The following is a 25,697-nucleotide window of genomic DNA, read 5'->3' as shown; positions in this document are numbered from 1 at the left end:
GCTCGGAGTGGCCTCTTTTCTGCACAGGACAGACAGGACACCTGGGTGCTCAGCCCAGTGCCAGCCCACTTACCATGATGCAATGATGGCACTGAGGGCTTCCAGGACATCGGTAGCAGCCAGGCGCTGCTGGGGGTCAAGGACCAGCAATTTCCGGATGAGACACACGGTGTTCTCAGAGACGCGTCCATCCCTGACCACAGAGATGGAGGAAAGAGGGCTCAGCAGGGCACCATAGGGCTGGGTCTCTGACCCAGGACTCTAGGGCACCCTGTGCTGTCTCCCATTATGAGCCCACAGGGCAGGACCATCCCCTCCCTGGACGCAGGACTCACTCGGGAATGGTGTACTCAGCGGCCTTGATCTTGCGGAAGAGCTCCTGTGGGATGCTGTCGTAGAAGGGGAACTGCCCGTAGAGCATGGTGAAGAGCACCACGCCCAGGGCCCACATGTCACTTGGTTTGCCCCTGTATGGCCGGCCTGGGGGCAGAGAACACCAAACTCAGTGGCAAAAAAAGGCCATGGACACCCCTCAGCTGGTCAGCTAGTGCCTACAATCTCACCTGGGCGTCTCTCCAGCTGTCATTCTCACTCCTGGTCCCCTTCACACACTTGCTCCCAGAGCAAGCACAATGCAGCTGAGCTTCTGCTTGGAGTTCCTGTCGCCAGGAAACCTGGCTCCACAGGCAATACCTTTCCTGACCCCCTCATCTGTGTAGGGAGGAAATCACGCTCCACCATGCCACCTGCTCTGACGAACTACAAGCCCCTGGGAGCTGGCCTGACTTGGTGGCAGCAGAGAGGCTCCCAAAGCAAGTGGTCAATAATGTTTACAGAACAGCCACGTGGCTCTGGGCTCTCAGCCACTCCCACTCCCCACTGCTCTCCTCTGATCCCGTGGTTCCTTCATGGCACGGATTGCCACCTTCTTATGTCACTCCCAGCTCCCTCACCGGAAGGCAAGTTCTCAGAGGCAGGCACTGGTTGTGCTGTGCTCCCTGCTGAGTCCAGTGCCCAGAACAGACTTGAACATTCGCTTTGTCAACCTCTGTGCTGCAGTTTCCTTACTCTGTGCCATGGTTTGAATGTCCCATTCAGGTTCACTGAAATCTTATTCTGATTCACCTGGACTGATGGGGTTTCTGGACTATCTTGAGGGTGTCTGTTATAAACCAGTCTGACTCTGTGTTACTTTTTTTTTCATTTTGCAGTTCTGAGGATTGAACCCAGAGGTGCTGTGCCACTGAGCTCATCCTCAGCCGTATTTTTTTTTTTTTGGTGTGTGGTGCTGGGGATTGAACCCCGGGCCTTGTGCATGCAAGGCAAACACTCTGCCAACTGAGCTATATCCCCAGCCCTCCTCAGCCCTTATTTTTACTTTGCCATAGAATATCACTAAGTTGTCCAGGCTGGCTTTGAATTTGTGATCCTTTTTCCTCAGCCTCCCAAAATGGGCCGGGATGACAGGTGTGCAGCACCATGTCTAGCTTGAACTTTTTAAAAAAATTTTTTTAAAATGATTATTTTTTAGTTTTAAGTGGACACAACATCTTTATTTTACATTTATGTGGTGCTGAGGATGGAACTCAGTGCTTCAAGCATGCAAGCGAGCACTCTACCACTGAGCCACAACCCCAGCCCTAGCTTATAAACTTTTATTCTTCACAAATTACTAGTCTCTGGCACATGGTTATTGCAACAGAAAATGGACTAAGACACTAGGAAAGAAGGAAGCAGATTCTAATTCTAATGGAGTCCTTACCTTTTTTTTTGTTTAAAAAAAATACTGGGGATTGAACTCAGGGGCACTTGACTACCGAGCCAGATCCCTAGCCCTATTTTATACTTCATTCAGAGACAGGGTCTCACTGAGTTGCTTAAGTGCCTCATTTTTGCTGAGGCTGGCTTTGAACTCACGATCCTCCTGCCTCAGGCTCCTGAGCCCCTGGGATTACAGATGTGTGCCACCACACCCAGCTGAGTCCTTGCTTTTTTTTTTTTTTTTTTTTTTTTAAATATGTAATTTTGTTGTTTTTTTTTTTTTTTTTTTTTTTTTTTTTTTAAGAGAGAGTGGAGGGAGAGAGAGAGAGAATGAATTTTTTTAATATTTATTTTTTAGTTTTTCAGCAGGCACAACATCCTTGTTTGTATGTGGTGCTGAGAATCGAACCCGGGCTGCACGCATGCCAGGCGAGCGCGCTACCGCTTGAGCCACATCCCCAGCCCTGAGTCCTTGCTTTTTGACAGCACTGGAAGAAACACTCATTTTACTAACTGTCCTTCACAACTGGATGACAGTCAGGCAGCAGCAAAGTTATCTGCCCAAGGCCACATAGCAGGTGAGTGGCCCATGTCTGCAAAAGGCCTGTTGCTTTCCTATTTTCAGGGCAATCAATTATCTCTCCATCCAGCAATAGAGCACCTCTCACTGGTCAGTCGCTGCCTGACCCACTCCTCCAAATGCAAAATGTGAGAACCACTGAAGCCTTCCAAGCCCCTTCCCAGTCCAGGCCTATGATATATCCTGTGGACTAGCAGGCTGAGGCAGTCCAAATCCCCACAGACAACTTAGCTCTCTATGGTGTGGAAGAGATGCTTCTGGACACTTGTCATTTCACTAGGAGCCCAGCACTGCCTGGGCAACACCACTTTTCTGGGTCACCCTGTAGTGGGTTGTTCAGGCCCCAAAGCATTCTGGGTAGCTGAGGATGCCTTTGGGGCAGGGGGCTCTGGTCCTCAAGGTCTTATTAGGCCCAGTGAAGGTCAGAAGCTTAAGGAGATGGGAATGTGATGTACATGGAAGTGGTGGCACAGGCCTTGGTGTGCACCTTCATAGAGTGCCATGGAACCTTCTTATCAGAGCCTGTCTCTACATCTGTTAAGGGGATGGTGCTACTGCCAGCTGCATTGGCTGTGTGGGGGAAGCATCTGCTTTGACTGTATGGCAGGTGGTTCTGTAGAGACGAGCCCCTCCCAAGTTCTCTCAAGGCTGCAGTATCCCTGGACCTTTCCAGGGCTTGGTGCTCAAGAGGAACAGGAGTGACTTGTCACCAATCCCTTGGTCAATTTGAGGACAACTCTCTTCCCTTCCCCAGACTCTGCACCATCAAATGGGGTCCTCATATAGAACATAGGGCTCCCCAAAAGGCTCTGCCTCTCCTTCAGAGAGGGACTGGAGGGATCCAATTTTGCAGAGGACCAGGTGAACAGGGAAGGAAACAGAGTCTACAGTGGGATAGGGGCATGGGGCTTAATGGGAGGCATTCCTGAAACGAGGCTCAGTTTTCAGGTTTACTGTTAGCACCTAGTAGGTCACCCCTGCTGCCAGGACCTGAGGGCCTGAGCTGGCCCATAGGAACACACCTGCAACTTCTGCCCTGACCTGGACCTAATAAGACCTTGAGGACCAGAGGACCAAGCAGATTCTGCAAGGACATCTTTTTTTTTTTTTAATATTTATTTTTTGGTTAGACACAATACCTTTATTTTGTTTATTTTTCTGTGGTGTTGAGGATTGAACCCAGGGCCTCGCACATGCTAGGTAAGCACTCTACCTCTGAGCCACAACCCCAGCCCAGACATCTTTTTTTGTGTGTGTGGTGTGGGAACTGAACCCAGGGCCTTGTACAAGGGCATCTAAGTGGGAAGGAGAACTTTTCCTGAGGTCTGCATTTTCACAGCCCTGGGCCTGATGTACTGGGCTGTGCTTAGCATAAAGAATAAATGAATTGGCAGACCTGGGGCACATGGTGGCACTGGTACTTCAGCTTCCAATCCAGGAAGAGACTGAGGTACAGAGAAAGGCACAGAGGGCTAAGGTCACATAACCCAGGCTTCTGGTTCCCCTGCCTTTGACTCTTTCTGGTGCAGCAGGTTCCTTTGTTTCCTTCTCCACGACTACTAGCACAAGTCTAGAACAGCAGCCACAGAGATCACAGGTAGCAGCATGGAGGCCACCATTGCATAGCACCACCAAGGAGGAGCCTTGACCAGAGCTGGTCCCCAATCCAAGTCCTGCAGATGTCTCAGACCCCACCTCACATTCCTGAGTGAGGGAGAAGCCTGGCTAACCTTCCTGGCTCTGTCACCTATAGGGATGCTTTGGGGACTATCATGGAGGGTTGTGCTCAGCAAGTTAGGATGCATCCCTGGCACCCAAATCCTTCCAGCAGAAGCTGGGAGTCCATCCAAAATGCCCAGGCCTGGGGTGTGGCAACACTGTCCCTGGCACATGGGAAGCTCTGGTGGAGGATGACGACTTACTGGTCATCATGCATTCTCCAGCAGAAGGCCACAGCTCAGGAGAGGCTTCCAAGGGGTTACAAATGTTTGTGGCAAGTCACAGCAGCCTGCTCCCAGGATGACATGTGACTTGGGAAGAGGCTGGTCCTGTTGCTGCAAAAAGAGGGTGCATACAAGTGTGTTGGGGATGACCTGAATGAGAGGTGGTCTAAGTCCCTGGTTCCTAAGGGACCAGGACTGGAGGGATCCAATTTTGCAGAGGACCAGGGGAACAGGGAACAGTCTACAGTGGAATAGGGGCATGGGGCTTAATGGGAGGCATCCCTGAAATGAGGCTCAGTTTTCAGGTTTACTGTTAGCTATGATTTTTTTTAATATTTGTTTTTTAGTTTTTTGTAGGTGGACACAGTATCTTTATTTTATTTTTATGTGGTGCTGAGGATCGAACTCAGTGCCTCATGCATGCCAGGCGAGCACGCTACCACTTGAGCCACATCCCCAACCCCTTAGCTATGATATTTTAACAAGAAATGTCATCTCTCTAAGCCTTGGTTTCCTCATCTATTAAAAGGGACTTGGGTTATTTCCCGTGCAGGGTAGCTGTGTAGTTCTAAGCAAATTATGTACACCATGTGCTCAGCACAGTGCCTGCCACTTGGATTTATGACAGCAAGTGACAGCTCAACAGTTTACATATTTGTGTACTGCCTGCTTCATCCCCGTAGGAAGGGAGTTCCCTGAGGGCAGCAGTGTTCATCTGCTTATTCACTGCTACATTCAAAGTACCTAGAGAAGCTAAGGACGGCTATGCACATCTGCAGTCCCAACTCAGGAAGATCTCATGACTGCAGATAGCTGGGGCAACTTAGTAAAAACCTGTCTCAAAATGAAATATAAAAAGGGCTGGGGTAGGCTGGGGATATAGCTCAGTTGGTAGAATGCTTGCACAAGGCCCTGGGTTCGATCCCCCCCACACACAAAAGGCTGAGGAGTAGCCTCAGGAGCAGAGCATCCCTGGGTTCAATCCTCTGTACTGGGGAAAAAAGTTCCTAGAAGTAGACTTATAGAACAAAGGATCTGGTAGGCCCAGCAAGGACGAGTAGAATGGATGCATGAAGTCCACTGAGGTATACCTAGTTGAGGCTGGATCAGAGAAACACCTGAGACAAATGGTGTTTCTCAACAGCCCATGTTGATTGAGCTCGCGTGATCAGGCCTCTGCCCACCTCTCTCCAACCCCCATCAACTAAGCTCACTGTCTGAGAGTCTGAAGTTCTTCCAGTATACCATGCTACCTCTGGGATACTCAGCCTAAGCCAGGTCACTGGCAGCCCTGCCACCACCCCTCCCCCCCACCACCCCCCACCACCGCCCCAAGGAGTTCATAGTTCTCTTTAAGATCGCAGCTTAGGGGCTGGGATTGTGGCTCAGTGGTAGAGTGCTCGCCTAGCACGGGCGGGACCCAGGTTTGATCCTCAGCACCACGTACAAACAAAGGCATTGTGTTATGTCCATCTCCACCTAAAGAATAAATGTTTAAAAAAAAAAAAAAAAAAAGATCACAGCTTAAACGTCACTTACTGGGAAAGCCCTGCAAGTGCCTTCTTAGGGTCTCTGTGAAATTCTAGCACTAATCTCCTAGCACTAATCTCCTGCATGAGTGTGACCAGTCCATCTTCCACTAGGCTACAGATTTAATATACGAAGAGTACTGGTTTGGGCCACCAGTGAAGCTCTAGCACCTATCCCAGGGCCTGCTGACAGGTGGCACTTGTTCAGCGTGTGCACTGCTGCAGAGCCCGCCTATGTGCAGCCCACACGTACCGCTGAGCACATCAGGACTGATGTAAGCAGGGCTCCCTCTCTGGTCCTTCAGCAGGTCCCCCTCACTCACAAGATGCTTCCCGAGGCAGAAGTTAGTGATGGTTATCCGATGTGTCCTGGGAAAGAGAGGTAGAGGGTGAACAAATCTTGGTGTCAATAGTCAGGTGTACTAGACAAGAGTGGGGCACCCTGGCTGGGCCAGCCATTAATCCTGAACAAAGGCAGTAGGCTTTTCTTCAAAAGGCAAAACAGCTGCCTCCATCCCAGGGAGCATAGAAATCCTAATCACATCCTTTTCTGGCCACCTGCTGAAATGTCCAGCAAGAATCTGTGCTGCTCTACCCTCTGTGTTGCAGGAGCTTTCTCTGAACCTGGCACTCTGGCTGAGGCTCAGGGGGTACAGACCAGGGCTTGCTTAGAACAATTTTCAGAGATTTCTCCAAAACAGCCTCACATGATATTCTAGGTTGGGAGTGATCTAGAAATTTAGTTAGATTCCTTCATTCACACATTAGAAAATTCTAGCAGAGGTGAGTGACCTTAAAACCTTCCCACTCTGCACTGAATGGTGGTCAGAGGGCAGCCCTTGAGCCTCCAACACCCTGCCTCACCAAATCCTTCAACCACTGCAGAGAAGGCAACAGAGCAGAAGAGTGTGCCTCCCCGGGTGGGGAACCTAGCACATCAAGGAGCACAGGGATGGGCACACTTGAGGATCCTGGTCCTGCAGGTACACTTTTCACGTGCCCTGAGACAATGTGGAAGCTGGTCCTACACTGTGATGGTGCCAAGGACCCTGCTAACAGCACTGCCCAGCCTTTCTGGTGGGTGCTGGGTTTCTCCAAGGAGCCTCTGGCCTGTGCTGGCATTCAATCAGTCACAGCACAGGGGCCGAAAAAAGCCTGAACCACCCCAACACTCTCCTCATCCCTGCAGTCCTCAGAGGCTGATGGGACACCAGGAAAGGAGAGCAGCACAGCTGTCACTGCACAGAGCAACAGCATGCCTGTGTTTACTCTGACTTTCCAAATCCCCACTACAGGCTAGAGCATGCCTGGCAGATCCTGGCATTAGAAGGATGGCCTGGGAACCTTTCTGGGCAATTCCAGGACAGCAGGATCTCTGTCAACAAGTGGAACCAGCAGATGGCGAGAGACCCCTTATTCTTATGAGCAAACAGAACTTGGCTTTCTCCTTTTTGTGGCAGAGGGTGCATACTGGTGTAGATGCAGGGTGGCTGGGTGACAAGGAGCCTAAATGCAGGGGGATGGCCCATCCACTTAGGACTGAGTCTTCAGTGGCCCTTTCTAGGGCTCCAAACTACTGTTCCAAGGCCCCCCACCCCCGACTCTCCACCTACTACTGGGGGTGAGGTCTTCTACTAAGGGCAGTCCATTCCAGAGAGCAGGCCCTGTGAGCTGGTGAGACCACTTGGGGTCCTCAGGCAGGCTGGGCGAATAGAGCTTTGGGCAATTGGCCCTCTACTCAGCTTCCTCCCAAGAGAGTGCTGGACACTGACAAGGGCCCTGTGAGGGCTGGGCAGCAGGGAGCACTCGTGCTTTGCCAGGTCTGACACTCCCTGGCATGTGAGGCACGGGCCCAACAGATGCTGAGGATCACAGTACACTGGGCTCTGTGGGCCAGCTGAGGCCACCAAACTTAGAGGGCATACTGCAGTGTCACATGAATAAGATAATGTGGCCACGGCTGGGGTTGTTGTTTAGTGGTAGAGTGCCTGCCTTGCATGTGTGAGGCACTGGTTTCGATCCTCAGAACCACATAAAAACAAATAAATAAAATGTTGTTTCCATCTACAACTAAAAAAAAAAAAAAGAAAAAAGATAATGTGATCATGAGCTGGTTTACTCCAACAATTTTCAAATCCCTGCAGCACGGTGGAACGCTTCCTGGTGTTTTTCACCTGGAACAACAAAGCCTGGGCTAGGAGCCACTAACATTAGCATCAGGTGAGGAACATGGTCCCTTCAGGTGGAGCAGGTAGGCACAGAGAGGTCATTTAGTCAAGACAGGTGGAGCAGGTAGGCACAGAGAGGTCATTTAGTCAAGACAAGGCTGGACTCTCCAGGAAGACCCTTGGCATAAGTTGGGGTGCTCCTACATGCTTTGGGGAGTTCCTGAGAAGGTGGGGGGGCACAATTTACTTTGGAGGAAATGACCAACGTGGGGAGTTCAGGTGATAGAGGGTTCTGGAGTTCATCCTTGGGTGGCACTATTGCCCCCTTCTCCCAATCCCCCTTGTCATTATCAGTTGAACACTTAGTAAGAAAGAGGCCTGTTCTCGCCCCTCATTCAGCCTAGCAGAGAGCCTTTCTCACTGCCTTGTTTCAGATGGTGCAACTAAAGCACAGAGAAACAGAGACTTAAGGTCCTGTAGCTAATGAGAAAGGAGTAGGGTTCAACCCTAGGCTGTAATATCCAGAGCCTGCCACCAGGACTGACTGACGCCCAGCTGTGTCTCTGGGCAGTGCCCAGTACATGGCTGAATTTTCCTTCTGTTCTTTCAAGGCTGACTCATCCTGTGTTTTGTACTTCAGACTCTACCCTGACCCAGAAAACAGGATTCCCTGTCTCTGAGAGTCTTGGGGCAGTGGCTCTCGGCTCTGAGCCTTTCTAGGAAGTTCACAATGTGGACTAAAAAGAAGTCCTCAGGCCGGACATAATCCCAGTGGCTTGGGAGGCTAAGACAGGAGAATCGTGAGTTCAAAGCCAGCCTCAGCAATGGTGAGATGCTAAGCAACTCAGAGAGACCCTGTCTCTAAATAAAATACAAAATAGGGCTGGGGATATGGCTCAGTGGTCGAGTGCCCCTGAGTTCAATCCGTGGTACAGGGGGAAAAAAAAGAAGTCCCCAGAGAGGAGCCTTCTGCACACCTGGGGGTTAGAGGGATCCACTGGCTCTCTCTAAGAGGTCCCCATGGGGGGTGCCAGTGAGGAAGGGTACCTCCTACCAAGCTGTCTTGTCCCTGTGTCAGCTGGGTAGGTACAGCAGCTGGGGGTATGGCAGCAAGGGAAGCTCCACAGGGGCCAAGCTATCTCTTTACAGCACAGTCTCTATGGTGGGGAGGATGTGGGCTCAGAGGTGCAGGGTGTGTGGCTAAGGGTGGATTTCCCCAGAGTTGCATCCAAGAGGCTCCAGAGCCCTGCAGCTATCTTGGGGAATTCTGCTGGCAAAGAGCTTGATGCAAACAAAGGCTCTTCTGTCCTCTGCATTCCCGGTGGGAATGTGGGTTCCAGCTCTCACGCAGGCCTACCCTACAGAATTGTGACTGGTGGCCAGAGCCTCAGAGTGCAGGCAAAGGGTCTCAGCAAGGGTCATGAGTACCTTGAGAAATGGGTGGCCCCAGCTCTGAACCCCCTATGTTTTTGCCTTGAACATAAGAATGTTTGGGCCTCTGGTCTGGAAGGTTCCCACAGAGCAGCACTGTATTTTCTCTTCCCAGCCACTGAAGCTGCAAGTTTATCCTGTGGGCTCTGAGGCTGAAGACAGCAGGAGCACAGCTTAAGGGGGGGGACAGTTGGCTCAGAACTCAAGATCTTTGGGTCCTTGTCCTTACCTCCTTGCAGTGTGACTCTCTTGCTAAGCCTGTTTCCCTCTGTGATACAGGGAGAACACTAGTGCCTGACTCAGGACCATGTTGGCATCTACCAAGGGAAGCCCACTGAAGGTGGCTGGCCTGTGCCTGCTACATAGCAAGCTGCCATCATCCTCATCCTCTGCCAGGGGCCACTGATGGGAAACCCCAGGAAAGACACTGTCCATGAGGCAGTGGGTGACGACAGGCCCTAAAGCACATGTGCCAGGGTGGCTGAGCCTCTCTGCCATGGCACAAGGTGGGGCTCAGGAAAGAGTGGCTGGGACTTGGGTTGAAGGGGGGGCCCAGGCCTGTTCTACCACAGAAGTGCCTGCAGTCTCTCCCACAGGAAGCAACACGGCAGCCTTGAGACCTCCCAAAGCTTGGCAATGCTCCTCTGCCACCCGCCACCACCGACGTGGGCCGGGTGGCTCGCAGCTATCCTCAGGAGTCCCAGATCTCCTAGCTGGTCCCCACAAGAGAGTGAGGGCAGTGAGGGGTAGAGGGGGGTGACATGCGTCAGCAGGGTCTGCTCTGAGTGAGTCACGCTTCAGCTATGGCCCTCTGGGCTACCACAGTGTTCCTTTCCTCTTCTAGGAATTGGTATGCAACTTGCCAACACAAAAGGAAGGGGGAAGGAGAAGGAACCATGGCCAACCTCACATAACCCGAAAGAGGACTCAGGAGTTCAGCCCTTTCCTTTAACCCAAAGCCTGGGGAAGCTGATGTTGCAGCCACCGCACAAGCACTACTCCCCTTTCCTTCCTGGGGGTGCTCTCTGTCCTGCTACTGAGAAGCAGTGAAAGGCCATGGCCTGCCTGCCTCTCCTGACTAAGAGACCAAGAAAGTTAGGCCTCAGAAGGAGGGGTGTGTCAGGACACATGGGGAGCAGGGAGGAGTTCTGCATCACACCCCCTTTCCTGCTTCTGGAGCGCCTGCTATTTAAATGAAAGGCAGTCATTTAAGGGGGTGTGTCCTCTGCCAGGTCCAAGACTCAGAAAAGGGAATTATCAGATTAAGGAAGTGTGACCTGAGCAACACACACTCCGCCACAGAGCTGCTACAGCTGTACTGGCATGTTCCAGAGGTATGACCTCCTGATTATGTTCCAGAACCTAGGGAGCCAGGGGAAGTGAGGAGAAGCAAACCTACCAGAGTCACAAAGAGGCCCAGCATGCTGAGGATGGAGCTCAGTGGTAGAGTGACTGCTTAGCATATGCCAGGTGCCCTGGGTTCCATTCCTAGCAGTGAGGTGGAGGGTGGCGGGGAATGTGCTGGTGTGCTTGGCCAGCAGGAGCCCTGACTCCATGTTCCCCTGACAACCCTTTGGATGCTCACTTAGAGCAGAGTGGCTGTGGTGGAAGTCCTGAGTTCTCAAGTCCACCTGGACAGGACATACATCATATATCTAGAAGCTATCTCTTTGTAATCAGGGACCGGCAGTCCAGGGAAGGGCAATGACTGGCCCAAGATGCCATAAGACCTAGGGTTGTGCAGGACCCAAGTCTCCCTCTAAAACAATACACTCCCCACAAATGAGGCCTGGGTGGCCAGCACTGTCCAACACCTGTACTTCTCTTGTGATTCAGAGGTGGGGCTGTGAACTGCTGGTCACCCTCATCAACCATTCACCACACAGCAGGCCCCATCTCCCGGGGAAAGCCAGCACATGGCCTGTCCTGTCTCTCAGTCAAAGGAACCTCCAGGCCCCGCTGGATCAGCACTCAGGGGTATCCTTCTGATGAATCAAACCCCTACAGACAGTTTCACATCCACTTATTTGCATCTAAAGCCACTCTTTCCAGGAAAGTAAAATCATTTCCACTTTCACAAATGAGGAAACAGGAGCTCAGGTAATGTTTAGGCCAAGCACAGTGGTGCATGCCTGTAATCCCTGTGACTTGAGAGTAGCAAGACCCTGTTCTCAAATAAAAAAAATAATTAAAAAATAAAAAGGGTGTAGTTCACTGTAAAGCACCCCTTAGCTTAATCCCTAGGAAAACACACGCGCGCGTACACGTACACACACACACACACACACACACACACACACACATACACACGGACAAACTCTCATGGTCTCCAAAAATAAGTAAGAGACAGCAGCCCTGGGACATAAGCCAGGTCTGACCCCCAGGTCATGCTCCTTCATCTTCCCTAACTCCTCACTTAGCCAGATGGGGTTCAAGCAGCCCTGGAATTTCCTGTTTCCCTCTCTCTGCCCTTCAGAGAATGACAGGGTCATGTTCTCATCTCTGTATTTTCTCAGGCTGGCAAATCTTTACTCGTCCTTCATAAATCAACTCAGCTGGCAGACTCACTGCCCTTGCATGTGCACCCACATTTGTCTTCAATCTGTGCTGTCTTTGGTCACACCTCATCAGATGCTGATCTCCCTGTGGGGTAAGAGCTGCAGCACCAAGATCTGTACTAGGGGCTGGCAGAAGGATGGAGACAGCTTGGCCATCTGCTGCCCTCACCCTCCTCTCCAGAGCCTACCTCACTGCAGCTTCTTTTCCCCTGACCATTGTGGTTTTAGAGGGACAGCAGGCTCAGGGCCCTTCCTGGGCTGGGCTGACCACATCACGAAACAAATCACCCTGTCATTTCTGCTGTGAATCTGTACTGCTTGCCATTTAGAAGTTTTTGAGCCCACTTAGAGGTGAGAGAGTAAAGGAGGGAGACTCAGAAGAGCAGGTAAAGGGAGATGCTCCCTTCCTAGGCCTGAGGTTTCTAGGACTGTGGTGGCCCAGAGCAGTCCCCTCCAGACCTGTTTTTCCTGAGTCTCTGCCTGATTGATGCTCCTCTACCACTGCCTGAGATCACTTCAAAGTGGCTCAGGCCCTCTGTTGGGGTGGAGTGATGATCTGAGATGGTCCTCTGCCTTGGTTCACAGATATTACTGGCATAAGTCACTCAGATGTCCCCCAAGACCAAGGTGTTCTCTTCCTGATGCTGGAGTGCTGGTTTCTGACCACTCAGAGTTGTGCCCTCTCCAGGAAGTTCCAAGGGCCAAAAGAAACTGCTGCTTACTCCAGGCTATGCCCCTCCTTAGGCACAGCACCACTTCCAGAGTCTGGTGGTTGTGAGGCACAGAGGTCATGCCCCCTTTCTCTGAGCTGGGAGGTCTGACGGGCATCCAGCTCCCATACTTTCAGGCTGAGGGCCCGCTGTGACTTCCCCGTGCTTCAGCCTTCCCCTCGTCTCAATGCCACCTTTTCCTCTCTGAGCGCTCTGCCCAGTGAACCTCCTCACATACATCCGGTCTGTTCCCTGAGGAACCCGACCTATGGCAAGGCCTCCTTTCACTCATTTCTTCACCCGTTTGTTCATTTTTACAGTTATTTACTAAGCATGCACTAGAAGCCAGGCATGACCAATGATCATGTCATGTTGGGGCTGACAGCCCCAATCCTCTCCAGACCCGCTCTGTGAGGCTCTTTACGTCTGGTCTCAGTGAGTATCAGATTCCCATGTGGCAAAGGACAGAAGCAGCCACCTCACCCCAGAACTTTTTTGAGCCAGGATTCCCATGGGAAAACTGCAGGGCACTAGGTAGCTGTAGCCTGTAGCCTATCCTAACTCCAAGGTTATAGCACAGAAGAGGAAACCGTCTTACCTTTTATTGAGCACCATGTTCCCAAGTTTCAGGTCTCTGTGCACAATATTTTTCTGAAAACCAATAGGCATATGGTTTGCACATGAAAGTTAGAGGTGGAGTGGGGCCAGCCTATTAAAATGGGGCTCTCTAGGGTTTTGAAGGAAGGAAAAACCCTAGGATATGTCTCTTAGACCTCATTAGCCATGTGTCTAAAAGGATAAGCCAGGGCAGTTTCCTTAAGTCCTTCTTCCCTCAGGGCAGAAGCTAATGAATGGGTAAAGTCACTATCTTTGGTACTGGAGATTTGGGGAGGGGGGGGGCCTTTACCACTGAGCGACATCCCTGAGCGACTTTTATTTTTTATTTTGAGACTCACTGAGCTGCTTAGAGCCACTCTACAATGCTGAGGCTCATTTCAAATTTGTGGTTCTCCTGCGTCCCTGGGATTACAGGTATGTGCCATTGTACCTGGCAACTTCTTTTTTTCTTCCACCAACCATTCCACGGAAACAAGCTTTGGGCTGGGGTTAGGGCTCAGAGACAGCTGTCTTGATTCTGTAATCAACTACTACAGGCTCAGAGCACCAAATATTTGTGTCTGGAAGTGGCTCAGGTTTCTCTACCCCCATACCTAGGAGTGCCTAACATCCGTTTTTTTTTTTTTGTAGTTGTCAGGTGGATATCTCATATCCACCTGAGTTGGGAGGCTACAGTTTAGTTTCTGGACTGAGGGGAATTACTGCATGGGGCTCTGCAGGGCTATCCAGTCGGCCTTAACTGGGAATGTGGACTGTGGCCTGCGGCACTGAGCCTCACCACTCAGAGCATCTGCCCTTCAGCCACTTTTCTCTGGATACTCCCAGCTGCAAAACAGCAGGACAGAGTTGCTTTCTGCTGAGCAGCAGCAAGAAGGATGTTTTTCTGTGACACATGGGGCCCTGGCCACTCCCTGGGGAAAGAACAGGAAGCCACAGGATATGTGGGTTCTCACCTGGTGCAGGGCTTCCACCACGCGTACCACGTCATAGAAGATAACCACAGTCTCCCGCTCGCTAAGCCTCTTCTCCTTGATGACATAGTGCTGCAAGTTGATCAGGTCAGCAGTCTTGTCACTGAAGTCGTGTGCACAGAGGCAGTCCAGGACAAGGCAGATGCGCTTCTTCATCTTCTTAACCATTCGGCTAGATTCTGTATCCTCAACGATTTCACAGGTGCGGTCCTGAGAGGTAAGTGGCCAGACAGGGCTTGACTGTGGACCCAGCAGGGCCAAGGCCAGGGGTTTGGGACTCTCAGGAGCTGTACACTCAAACCAACCAGAGCCTGGATGAAGACTACAGTTGTGGGAGGTGGAAGAATGAGGCCCAAGGAGCCAGATGGAGTGTTTAGCACAACTCAGCTTCCCCACACCAAGTGCCAAGACCAATGGGCTGAGGAACAAAACATCTCAGATTAAGGATTCATACTTTGCTCATAATGCAAAGGACTAGCATCTGAGCTGAGCATTTAAAGTCAACTGGGTATTTAAACCCTAATGTGCAGGCAGCAAAAGTGGGGCTTGGGGCATCTTCCTTCCACAAGGAAGTTAAGTTAAAGAGTAGTCAATCCCAAAAGGCTCCAAGAGTCTCACAGTTCGGTGTCCAAGGCAACTGTTTTCCCAGGTAGTCACATAATCATGGCTAAGAGTGTGGCTCTGTCCTCAGAAAGCTGGGTTTGGCCCCAGCTTCTCCTTGTCTTAGCTGTGGGACCTGGGGTAATTTTCTTAGCCTCCCTGAGTCTCTGGTTCCTCCTCTGTAAAAGGGAGCTGGCAATACCCTTCCCCAATTGTTGAGAATTAGAAATGAGAGAACTTATATCCAGTGTCAAAGCCAGGGCTCAGCAGGTGGGCACTGTGACCTACACTGTGGATACAAGAATCACTCTCCTTGTTGCAAAGTGAGATAAAAATAAGGACAACATGGAGACTTTAATCCCACCATCTTAAGAAGGCCCGTGGTGTCATCCCAAGCAGGCTGACATAAACCATGGCCAAACTTTCAAAGATGTCAGAGATGAAATACTAAAAAATCACAAATACCCTCAATGCTTTCATGTTTAAAGGAAACACTCTAACCTTTAGAATTGCCTAATGATACTCTGAGTTGCCTCTAACTGCAAATCTAAGAATGAGACCTTATGGGGTATGGATGTGGGATGTGGGTGGCATTTTCCATTTGTTTTGTCAGAAAATCAAGTTGATGAAGAGTTGTTATTGCTTGAAACAACAATGATGATGAGAATGTGCCACAACTGCTGGGTGTGTTACACATACACTCATTAATCTTCCTGGCCACCCTTTGAGGGAGGTGCCATTATCGCTTTCTCCATTTTACAGATAAGGAGTCTAAGGCTCAAATCCAGAGCCTTAATCCAGGGCTATCAGCTTCAAAATGTGTGCCCTCCCTGGAATGCTACTGCCTCTCAAATATCAGATCTGCCTTAGGAGCTGGCCCTGGGCAGGATGGCTGAAGGTTCTGCACAAGCTCTGCCGACACAGAGGCTGCTCCCAGGCCTGAGCTGGGGGCCTTCTGGTCATCCTGGCTCTTCATCACTAGAGAGAGAGACAGCTTCATTTCTGTCCCAGGATGGCTCTTCTCAGAGTATCATCTGCTAACCAGTACCTGTCCCAAGGAATCTGGAACATCAGAGCCTGGGAGCTCAAGGCCATTTGCTGAACCAACTGAAATGCCTGGGCAGACAAAAGGCCTGGTGGTGCCTATGAAAATCTAACAAGACCCTTACTGACCCCTCCTCACTGCCCTCCCTTCTGCCCCAGCATGCCCAGCTCCTGACAATGCAACTGAAAAGAGCCCTGATGTTCTTTTTAATTTTTTTGATAGAAGGGATCAAACCCAGGGTCTCATGTATGCTAGATGAACACTTTATCACAGAGCTATACCCTTAGCCCTTTTAAAATTTTTATTGTGAGACAGGATCTTGCTAAATTGCCAGATTGGCCTCCAACTTCAGATCCTCCTGCCTCAGCCTCCTAAGTAGCTGGTATTATAGGCATGCACTACTATGCCCAATTGAGCCTGAGCATCTTTAAGTGACTTCCTGCTTTCCTTTCTTCTTGGAAAACCAATCTTTCAAAAAAGCCTGGCTGCTGAAAGAAGCTTCTGCACCACAGAAGTGCTATAGAAGCTAGTGTGGCCCCAGCCTGACTTCCACCCACCCCAGAGTTCCTGATACACCCAGCAGGGCAGGTACACTAGTGAGTCATACGCCAGGAGTTGTTCGTGGAAACATGTGCTCTCAGCAAAAGAAGTTAGGTGAGGGGTTAGGTGAGGATGGAGAACAGGTCACTCACCTGGAAGAGCCCGTGGTGGTGAACCACACCATCCTGCGTGTGCAGAAGAGAGAGCAGAGAGTACTCGGTGTGCAGCAGCATCTTGCCCTGCCTCTCCTCCTGGCTCTCTATGCCTTGGTCACCCCTCTCCTCAAGGGTAAGAATCTTGAAGGAAGTACAAAAAGAAAACCAAAAGAACAAACACCTTTCTTTACCCAGCAGAATGATTGCAACAGGGGAAGCAGGGAATTTGCTTTCTACCATGTGATACATGTGCACAACTCACACAAACACACACACACAGAGTGAAGTGAAGCCATTTTTCTTAATGTGACAGGCATGTCATTTATGCACAGATAAACCTCTTTAAATCAGGAGTTATTCTGAGCACAACTGTGTGAACTTGATTACTTCCCAGGAAAGAAATGGTGCTACTCTTGCTCATGGGAGCAATGCTGGTATGAAGATGGAGAGGAGGGTGGAATGGGCTGCCAGGATGGGCCATGGGTTCCCGTCTCGCTTACCTTCAGTTGATAAAAGTCATCTGTGCCATCTTTCCTTGCCAAACACTGCACAATGCTTGGCACTGGTGAGTTGCCCAAACGAGGACCTAGGGCACAGAGGACCACTGGCTTACTTTTTAGAAGCCCTATTACAATCCCATGTCAAAATCCCATGTGTGTGTCACAGTTCATCCCCACTGGACTGACCACTCAATCTCTTGGTGGAGAATTCTCATAGTCTTTTCTCCATAAATAGAGAGGGATGCCTATAATCCAGTTACTTGGGAGGATAAGGCCGGATGATCACAAGTTTGAGGCCAGCCTTGATAATTTAGTGAGAACTTTTCTCAAAATATATAATAATAAAAGAGGACTGAGGATGTGGCTTAGTGGTAGAGTGGTACCAAATTTAGTTTCTGGTAACAAAAAAAAGAAAGAAAGAAAGAAAGAAAAGTGGGGGGAGAGATAGAGAGATAGAGATCGAGATAGAGAGAGAGAGAGAGGGAAGGAGGGAGAGAGAGGGGGGAGAGGGAGAGAGGGAGGGAGGGAGGGAGGAAGAGGGTAAGGGTGAGGGAGAAAAGGAAAAAGGATGTGTATGCATCTAATAGTATCTGCCTGAGATGCACTTGGCTTTTGATGGCACATTCCTCAAAACAAAGGTTTTTACTTATACTGGAATTTCTAGGGAGCATCTGTGAGAAAAGGCTGCCAAATGACCCTCTAACTCAGTGACCCCAGAGTGAGGATCTAGGACACTACAGCTTAACAGGTTCCCCTAGAGATTTCAATATAGCTACCTGATCTCTGCTAAGTGCCAGCTGTTGGGACCTTCTGTATTTCTGCAGACACATGGTGCTTGCTGTCCTGGGACAGCATCTCCCTGATCTTTCAGAGCAGAAAGATGATCATGTCACAATGCCACTGCTCTTGAAAAATCCTTAACAGTTACTCACTGTTTTTTTGTTCCTTATGGTGCTGGGAATTGAACTCAGGGCCTTGTGCATGCTAGCCAAGTGCTCTACTACTGAGCTACATCACCAGCCTCTGCTGTTCTTTTTTTTTTGCGGGGAAGGGTACCTGAACTCAGGGGCACTTGACCACTGAGCCACATCCCTATCCCTATTCTGTATTTTGTTTAGAGACAGGGTCTCACAGAGTTGCTTAGGGCCTTGCTAAATTGTGGAGGCTAGTTTTGAACTTGCGTGTACCACTGCACGTGGCTGCTATTCTTAACATACAACCCAAACTCCTTCCTTTGTTCTCCAAGGGCTTGCATGTTTTGTTCCAACCCACCTTTCTAAGTTTTTTTTTTTGCTTTTGTGTGCAATTCTGGAGATTGAACTCAGGACCTCTTTTATGTCCTGCCCACCTTTCTAACTTGTACATTCCATTACTGCACTGTCCCATCCCCGCATCCTAACAGGCTCTTAATTCCTAACACAGTCGGCCCTTTCCTTCCTCTGCACAAGCTGTCCCTTCTGCCTGGAATTCTTCTTCCGATTTTCACATGGCTGCTCCTTCTCATGCTGGGGTGTCAGCTTGAGTGTCACTTCCTCAGAGTCATTTCTTGGTTGCACTATCTACAGGTCTTTCTCATTCTCACACCATCTGTTTACTTCCTTCACAACTTTTCAAGCACCAGTGATGATCTTATTTCTTGTTTACTCTGTTTATTTCTAACTAGAATGTTAAATTCCATGAGGGCAGGAACTTACCTGTCTTTATCATTGCTGTATCCCTGGCAAATAGCACAGGCCTGGTATGCAGTAAGTACCATTAACTATTTGATCAATGTCTGAAGTCTGAGCTATCTCCTATGCCCATACGTCCAAAATGTTGTCCCAAAGCAAAAGTCATACCTGGCCTCTAGCACCACGAGAATCAGGGTCCCCTGAGGACCTACATCACCTGCAACCCTGACCATATGACTTGCTGGCTTCAGATATTATGTAGAAACACCAGCTGCTCCTCTGGCCTACTGGGAACAACCAATTCTACGGGATTTCTGTACTTATAAGAAGGGTTAGGGTTGCTATACAAAATACTCTGTGAAATTAATCATGCCATCTAAGAATAGTCAAAGTAGTGTCTTCAATGATGAACCTTGGGTTCTAATTTGGTTATGTGTTTGCTGTGGGTACACTGATCTAAGGCTGGTATGACAACAACAGAACTGATAACCATTGGCAGAGTGATCTAGGGGCTGGTCTTCCAGTGACATAATGCTCTAAATTCAACCCCCAGCGTTACAAAAACAAAATCAAAAAGTCACAACAACAAAATGAAGTGGTAAAGTGAAGGTTCAGGCTGAAGGCTGGTCAGGACCGCACTCTGCTGTCTGCCAGTCTGACTGTGTGAGCCCACATGCCAGGCCCTACCCTGAACACACCCACCCACTTTGTTGGAGACTTACCGAGGATGAATGGTCCAGCTCTCTTGGCGTTATTTCCAGAAATCCCACTCCCTAGAGCCTTCGCTCTGGCCGACGTTTCCCCAGCTCCTCTGTCTGATGCTCTCCGCTTCATTCTCAGCTCTAGACAAGACAGAAAAGATCTCGTTTGATGAATAAGTCGGCAGCCTCCCTTACGCCAACCTGGTCAGTGAGTCTGATTCGGGGACGATCACACACTACCACTGCTGGCCCTCCACTGTTGCTGCTGCCTCCTCCCCACCTGGAGGAGCATCTGAGGTTCCCAGTGACAAAGAACTACATACAGTTCCTTCACTCGGGATTAATTAGGTGCTAACAGAGGGTATCCTTTAAGGCAGCAGATAGGAGCCACATAATTGGGGAGCCAGCCTGATGCAAAGGGGTTGGTGAAATGCAGAGGAGGAATCTGGGCTTTATAGAGATGACAAAGCCAAAGAGGAGCCTGAGAGACAACACAGGCAGACAGGAGGGGAGCCAGTCCCATCCAACTGCACCCAGCCCTAAAGCACCTGTGCCCACGGTGAGGCCTGCCTCCACAAACACATACAGCCAGAGGGTCCATGGTGCCCACTCCCTGGGCCATGTCTGAGGAGTGCTGGGGCATGGGCCCTAGGAAATGGCGTGTTATACAGGAGGCCGGGTACACCTGTGCCCATGAAGGATGAGGAGTACAGCCCAGAGGACTTCCCCACCTAAAATTTGAGCTCCTCTGAAATAAAAGAACACCCAAGTTTTCAATGGGTGAGGGGAGTCTACTTCCTCTTCCTTCTCCTACTTTTAAATTTTTCTTTAATTACTCCACATTATGTACAACCACAAAAATGGGATCCTAATCAGAATAAGTTATACTCCATGTATGTATAAGATGTCAAAATACGCTCTGTCATGTATATCTAAAAAAAAAAAAAAACCATAAAGAAATGAATTTTTTTCTCTTTAATTAAAGGGGAAAAAAATACACTGTGCACATAAAGTCGGGTGGAGAGCACCACTGGAGCTCTCTGATCACTGACTTGCTGATAATCCCTATCTCCCCCAGGCGTTCAATAAAAGGGACCACAGGAGCCCTTTTATTCTAGTTTCTGAACAACAATAACCTCTCGAAATGGATTTAAAAACAACAAAGAAAGAGTTGCTTCTTTCAGAAAGTCAGACGCGTCAGGAAAGCAGAGCCCAGAGGTGATGAGCAAGGAAAGGTGCACACGAGGAAGGCAGGGCTCAAAGGCTGCTCAGTGTGGCGAGGACTCAGGCAACATCTCCCTGAGTAGGTATCAAGGGTGTGCCAGGCAAGGGGCAAGGACCCTCTAGAGGAGGGGTCTGGGTGAGCAAATCCAGAGGTAAGAAATGGCACAAAACCAACAAGTTCCAAGTAGTCTGTGTTGCTGTAGTTCCAATGTGAGGCAGGGAGTGGTAATCAGGGGCCCAGAGAAAGAAACCAGATGGCCACATTAGGGTTGTAGCCGCCATCCTTCCCAAAGGGCCCAGAACAACAACATTCTCCCGTAAATTCTTTCTTCACATAAAAATAATTGCTGTTCCCTGTAGAAACACTAGAGAACACAGATGAGCAAAAAACAAACAAACAAACAAGGAAGTGTCCTCTCACCACCCGGATACAACTGCTGTTAACATTCAGACAGACTTCTCCTGTGTGTATACTAATATTAAAAAAAACTCTTTCATTATTACAACAATTTGCACGAACTGTAATGCCACTTTGTGAGCTTCTTTTTCTCCCACCTATTATAAGCGTGATATTTATAGTATGGGAAATATATCCTAATAAAGCCGTCAACAAAACAAAATAAAACCCACCCTGATAGTCAGGCACAGTGGTACACACCTGTAATCCCTGCTACCTAGAAGGCTGAGGCAGGAAGATCACAAGTGTGAGACCAGCCTGGGCAATTTAGTGAGACCCCATCTTAAAATAAAATATAAAATAGGGCTGGGGATATGGCTCAGTGGTTGAATGCCCCTGAGTTCAATTCCTAGCATAAAAATTATATATATATATATAAAATATAATTTTTATATATATATAAAAGGGTTTGGGATATAGCTTAGTGGCAGTGGCAAAGTGCCCTTGGCTTCAATTTCCAGTACCAAAACCAAAACCAAACCAAATGTAAAAAACTCCCCAGAGATGATATTCTTCTATGGTATCATGTGAGACAGCTACAGTTTTCTTGGTATAAATATATTATGACTTATCTGGCCTCTTCCAATATGGACATTCATATTCTTTCCATTATTATTTTTTATTAACAGTCCTGCACATACAAGTATACATTTTGCATCCTTAACTCTCTCAGGATAAATTCAAAGAAGTGAGACTTGAGGGTCAAATGGGGTACACATTTTTAAAGGTATTTGATGATTTATACCATACCAGTCTGTTCTCAAGAAAGCTGTGCTACCAAGTGCGGTGGCACACAACTGTAATCCCAGCAACTCAGGAGGCTGAGACAAGAGAATTGCAATCTCCAGCCTCAGCAATTTGGAAAGGCCCTAATTCAAAAAGTAAAAAAAGTCTAGGGATGCAGCTCTGTGATAAAGTGCTCCTGGGTTCAGTACCCCATTACCTATCTCAAAAAAAAAGAAAAGGAAAAAAAAAGAAAGTCATGCCAACTTCTTCTCCCATCAACTGTGTCGGGGAGAGTCCCAGAACCTGTGCAGGGTCATTTTCTTACTCTTAAAAATGACTATTATGATGAATAATAAAAAAGAAGTCTATCATTAAAAAAATTCACATTTAATATTTTCTGAGATTAACCTATCTCACATGCTTACTAGTTGTAGGTATTCTTTTTTTTTTTTTTTACATAATACCTCTATTTTATCTATCTATCTATTTTTTATGTGGTGCTGAGGATTGAATCCAAGGCCTCACACATGCTAGGTAAGTGCTCTATCACTGAGCCACAACCCCAGCCTCTGTATGAATTATTTCTTTTGTGAATTTCCTTCATTATTTTAAAATTTTTTTATTGTTCTAATTAGTTACACATGACAGAATACATTTATGCACTTTATCATGTATAAATGTAGTATAATTTCTCATTTAAAAAAATATATATTTTTTTAGTTGTAGGTGGACACAGTGCCTTTATTTTATGTATTTTTATGTGGTGCTGAGGATCGAACCCAGCACCTCGCACATGCTAAGACGAGCACTCTACCACTGAATCACAACCCCAGCCCCTAATTTCTCATTTTTCTGATTGTACATGTTATACAATCACATTGGTTTCATTCATATTCTTTCTTCATTTTTTTTACTGCTAAATGTCTATTAGTGTTACTGTTTTTAGGAGTCCTTTATATATTAAGGCTATAACTGACATAGAATGCAGTTTTTCCTTCATTTTTAAACTTATTCTGAATATAAAAAGGTTAAATTTTATGTAAATATTTTTGTCTTTTTGTTTAGTTTGTTTTTACTGATATTCCTGAAAGATCTCCCCTATCCTGAGAACAGATAGGTATTCAAGAGGTGGGACGAATCCTCACATGCTGCTGTTCTGGCCCTTGATCCAAACCCCAGAAGACTAATGACATGCAGTGAGCTGGAAAGCAGGAGAGATGACCACATGCACTGTTGGCTTAAGCTACCAGGCTTCCTTCCCATCAGCTCTGATTTGTTCTCTGAGCTGGCCACTGGGGAGCAGAGCTACCGCTTCATTCTGAAGAGTGGTTAACTCAGTGGGCTCAGCAGTCCCCAGATGAGTAGAAGCCAGTTAGGTCCGAATGTGATCTAAAAAACAGGGAAGAATGAAACTGCTTCTAGAAACATCTTATAAAGCTGGGCGGTTTTGCATCTGGCCCAGCATTCCCACTCTTTGCGTGGCTAACTCCTAAGCAACTATCACTTCCTCAAGGAGGCCTGATCCCAGTTAGTCTCAGTACTCTGTCATTTCCTTCACAGCACTTCCCACATTTTGTAATTATGTATTTATTTGTATGTTTGTATGTTTAATGTCTCTCCGCCCCACTAGAAAAATTCCTAACCTCTAAAAGTTCTATAAAGAAAAAACACTCACATACATATGCATGTACTTATATGTGTGTGTATATATATCTACATGTATCATATATATATTTATAAATACGGGTTTATATATATAAATAAAAGCACTGCACTTCAGCAGGTGCACCACGGTTGGTGAGAGTTATTTCCAGGGTTAACAGTCCTGTGCTTGTCCTAAGCTGTCCTGGTAATAAATAAATGGTATCATATATTCTGATTCCATCCTCCATCTTCCCTGGGGTGCTGAGCCTCTTCTTCTTCCTGGTTCCCTGGAGAGCACTGGAGAGCTGCATCACATCTGTGTAGAAGCTTCTTACATCCTACGCATGGTCTAGACAACAGTTTGCCAGGAGGAGCTGCAGCCCAGACAATGAGTGAGCTCAGACCGACCCCACCTACCCCACTCAGGATTCAACTCAAGCAAATGGCACGGGAACTGCTCCAAGACACAGGCAGACAGAAGGATGGGAACAGATGGGCAGGGAGAGGGAGAAAGTGCTGGCGGGGAAGAGGTAGCCAGGCTGCCTCCCTTCCTGAATACCCTTTCGTAATACCCAGAGTTGACGGAAGCAAAGCAAGCATGGTGGAGAGGCAAGCTCAGTAGACTGGAAGATATGGGGGCAGGGCTCACTAGTGAAGAAAGCAAAGATGAAGCGCTTGGGGACACACTTTCCTGCCCCCGCACCCACTGATGCACAGGAAAAATGTTCCCCACCCTCAAATCATCCTAATAAGTGTCCCCCCAGAGACACACCTGCAAGTGGTTCACAGATGCTCCCGTGGGGAGGCCTGCTTGCAAGAATCTTGGCTACACAGTGTGATGATTCAGCTCTGGATACTCTGGTCTCAAGGACTTAGGGCCCTGGCCCCTCCAGAGATAGCTGCTCCTCCTGCTTGAGTGAAGGGTCCTGCCCAGCCTAGCTCAGATGCCTGCTGTTTCCTGCATTCATTGCTCAGTGTCTTGGCTTAGAAGTAAAGTATCTAGAGCTTTGAACTAGTCAGCTCTTCCCTGTTCTATCTTCACATGTCAGCATCAATCTCCTTAGAACCTAAACTTAACAGGAAGACCAGTGAGGCAACAATGGTGGGTGGGGGGAGGGGAGTTGTCAGGAGGGGGCACCGAAGGAGAACCCAGACTGGCAGCTCTGCCTTCTTTAGGCTACAGCTATACTTCTCAATCTGAAAGCAAGGGCTTCTGTGTGCTTTTCCAAGCCTGAGGAGTGGGTGTGGGTCTCATCATGAGAAGGTCTCAACTCTGAGACAGCTACCATAGCATGTGTGAGTAGGGGAAGCCTAGTTTTAGCTATCAATTTGGGGCTAAGGTCATCTAAAGTAGATGGGCAATGTGAGCCTGGCTTTCCCAGCCAGGCTGTAGAGACATAGAAAAGTTCTAAGGCTACAGATGCCCAGAGTCTGGTGGTACAGTGTGCCAGGGTATAGCAGAATTGGGTGGGGTAGCCAGGTAACACATTGACACAAAGCATTGTTTGGCTTCATGGATATTATCTTCAAAGAGAGGTGGACTGCAAAGAAAAATGGTACTAAACTAAGGAAATAGTCATTGTCCTACCCAGCTTAGTCTGTCCTCAGCTTCAACCACTGTAAGGAAACTGAAGCCTGGCCAGCGTGTGGAGGGTCCAATCACTTACCTAGAAGTGGACCAAAAGCACGGTTCCCACACAGGCACAGAGCAGAGCAAATCCCCTTTCCTCAGCAAACATGACAGGCAGCAGTGGGGCCTACACATGTACAGAGGACTACTCTTAACCTCATTCTAGCATCCTTTTAGCAACCTTGGTTTCTGGAGAGACTGAGAGGTCCTTGTAAACCAAAACAATGTAGGAAGAGTCCAAGGACAGTCCCCATAAAGGAACAAACTATGGTCCCATCCCAGTGAATTCCTCACTGTGTGAACGTGCATTTGCATGTGTGTGGACAAGAACAGCTGGGAGCAATGTTTTGTCAGCAGCTGTCAAAGCCTGCTAGAAGGCAAAGGACTATTGCAAGGTAACACTAAGTCAACAGTTTCAATATTCAGATTGTCCCTGTCAGTAGTCCCAATCCCCATTCCTAGGTTTCCTGGCTGTGAAAAAAATCAATCAATAAGCTGGACATGATGGTCCACGCCTGTAATCCCAGCAGCTCAGG

General features: G+C 48.5%; 1 protein-coding gene across 2 annotated transcripts in view; it reads right to left on the bottom strand.

The window, feature by feature from the left end:
* The window catches only part of Stk40 (serine/threonine kinase 40), a 44,524-nt gene that overhangs the window by 3,944 nt on the left and 14,883 nt on the right, over positions 1-25,697 (bottom strand). For both annotated transcript variants that reach the window (XM_076860743.2, XM_076860742.2), the window contains 8 exons: positions 19,502-19,621; positions 17,110-17,195; positions 16,607-16,750; positions 14,252-14,479; positions 13,279-13,331; positions 6,067-6,182; positions 336-480; positions 74-193 (listed from right to left, as the gene is read on the bottom strand). In XM_076860743.2, coding sequence (XP_076716858.2) covers positions 74-193; positions 336-480; positions 6,067-6,182; positions 13,279-13,331; positions 14,252-14,479; positions 16,607-16,750; positions 17,110-17,195; positions 19,502-19,613 — 1,004 coding nt within the window. In that variant the 5' untranslated portion in view covers positions 19,614-19,621. The remainder of the gene's footprint in view (positions 1-73; positions 194-335; positions 481-6,066; positions 6,183-13,278; positions 13,332-14,251; positions 14,480-16,606; positions 16,751-17,109; positions 17,196-19,501; positions 19,622-25,697) is intronic.

The sequence above is a fragment of the Callospermophilus lateralis genome, chromosome 7 (assembly GCF_048772815.1).
Source record: "Callospermophilus lateralis isolate mCalLat2 chromosome 7, mCalLat2.hap1, whole genome shotgun sequence".
NCBI classification, from domain to species: Eukaryota; Metazoa; Chordata; class Mammalia; order Rodentia; family Sciuridae; genus Callospermophilus; species Callospermophilus lateralis.
Note: the sequence above shows the minus strand (reverse complement) of the source record. Positions and strands in the feature narration are given on the sequence as shown.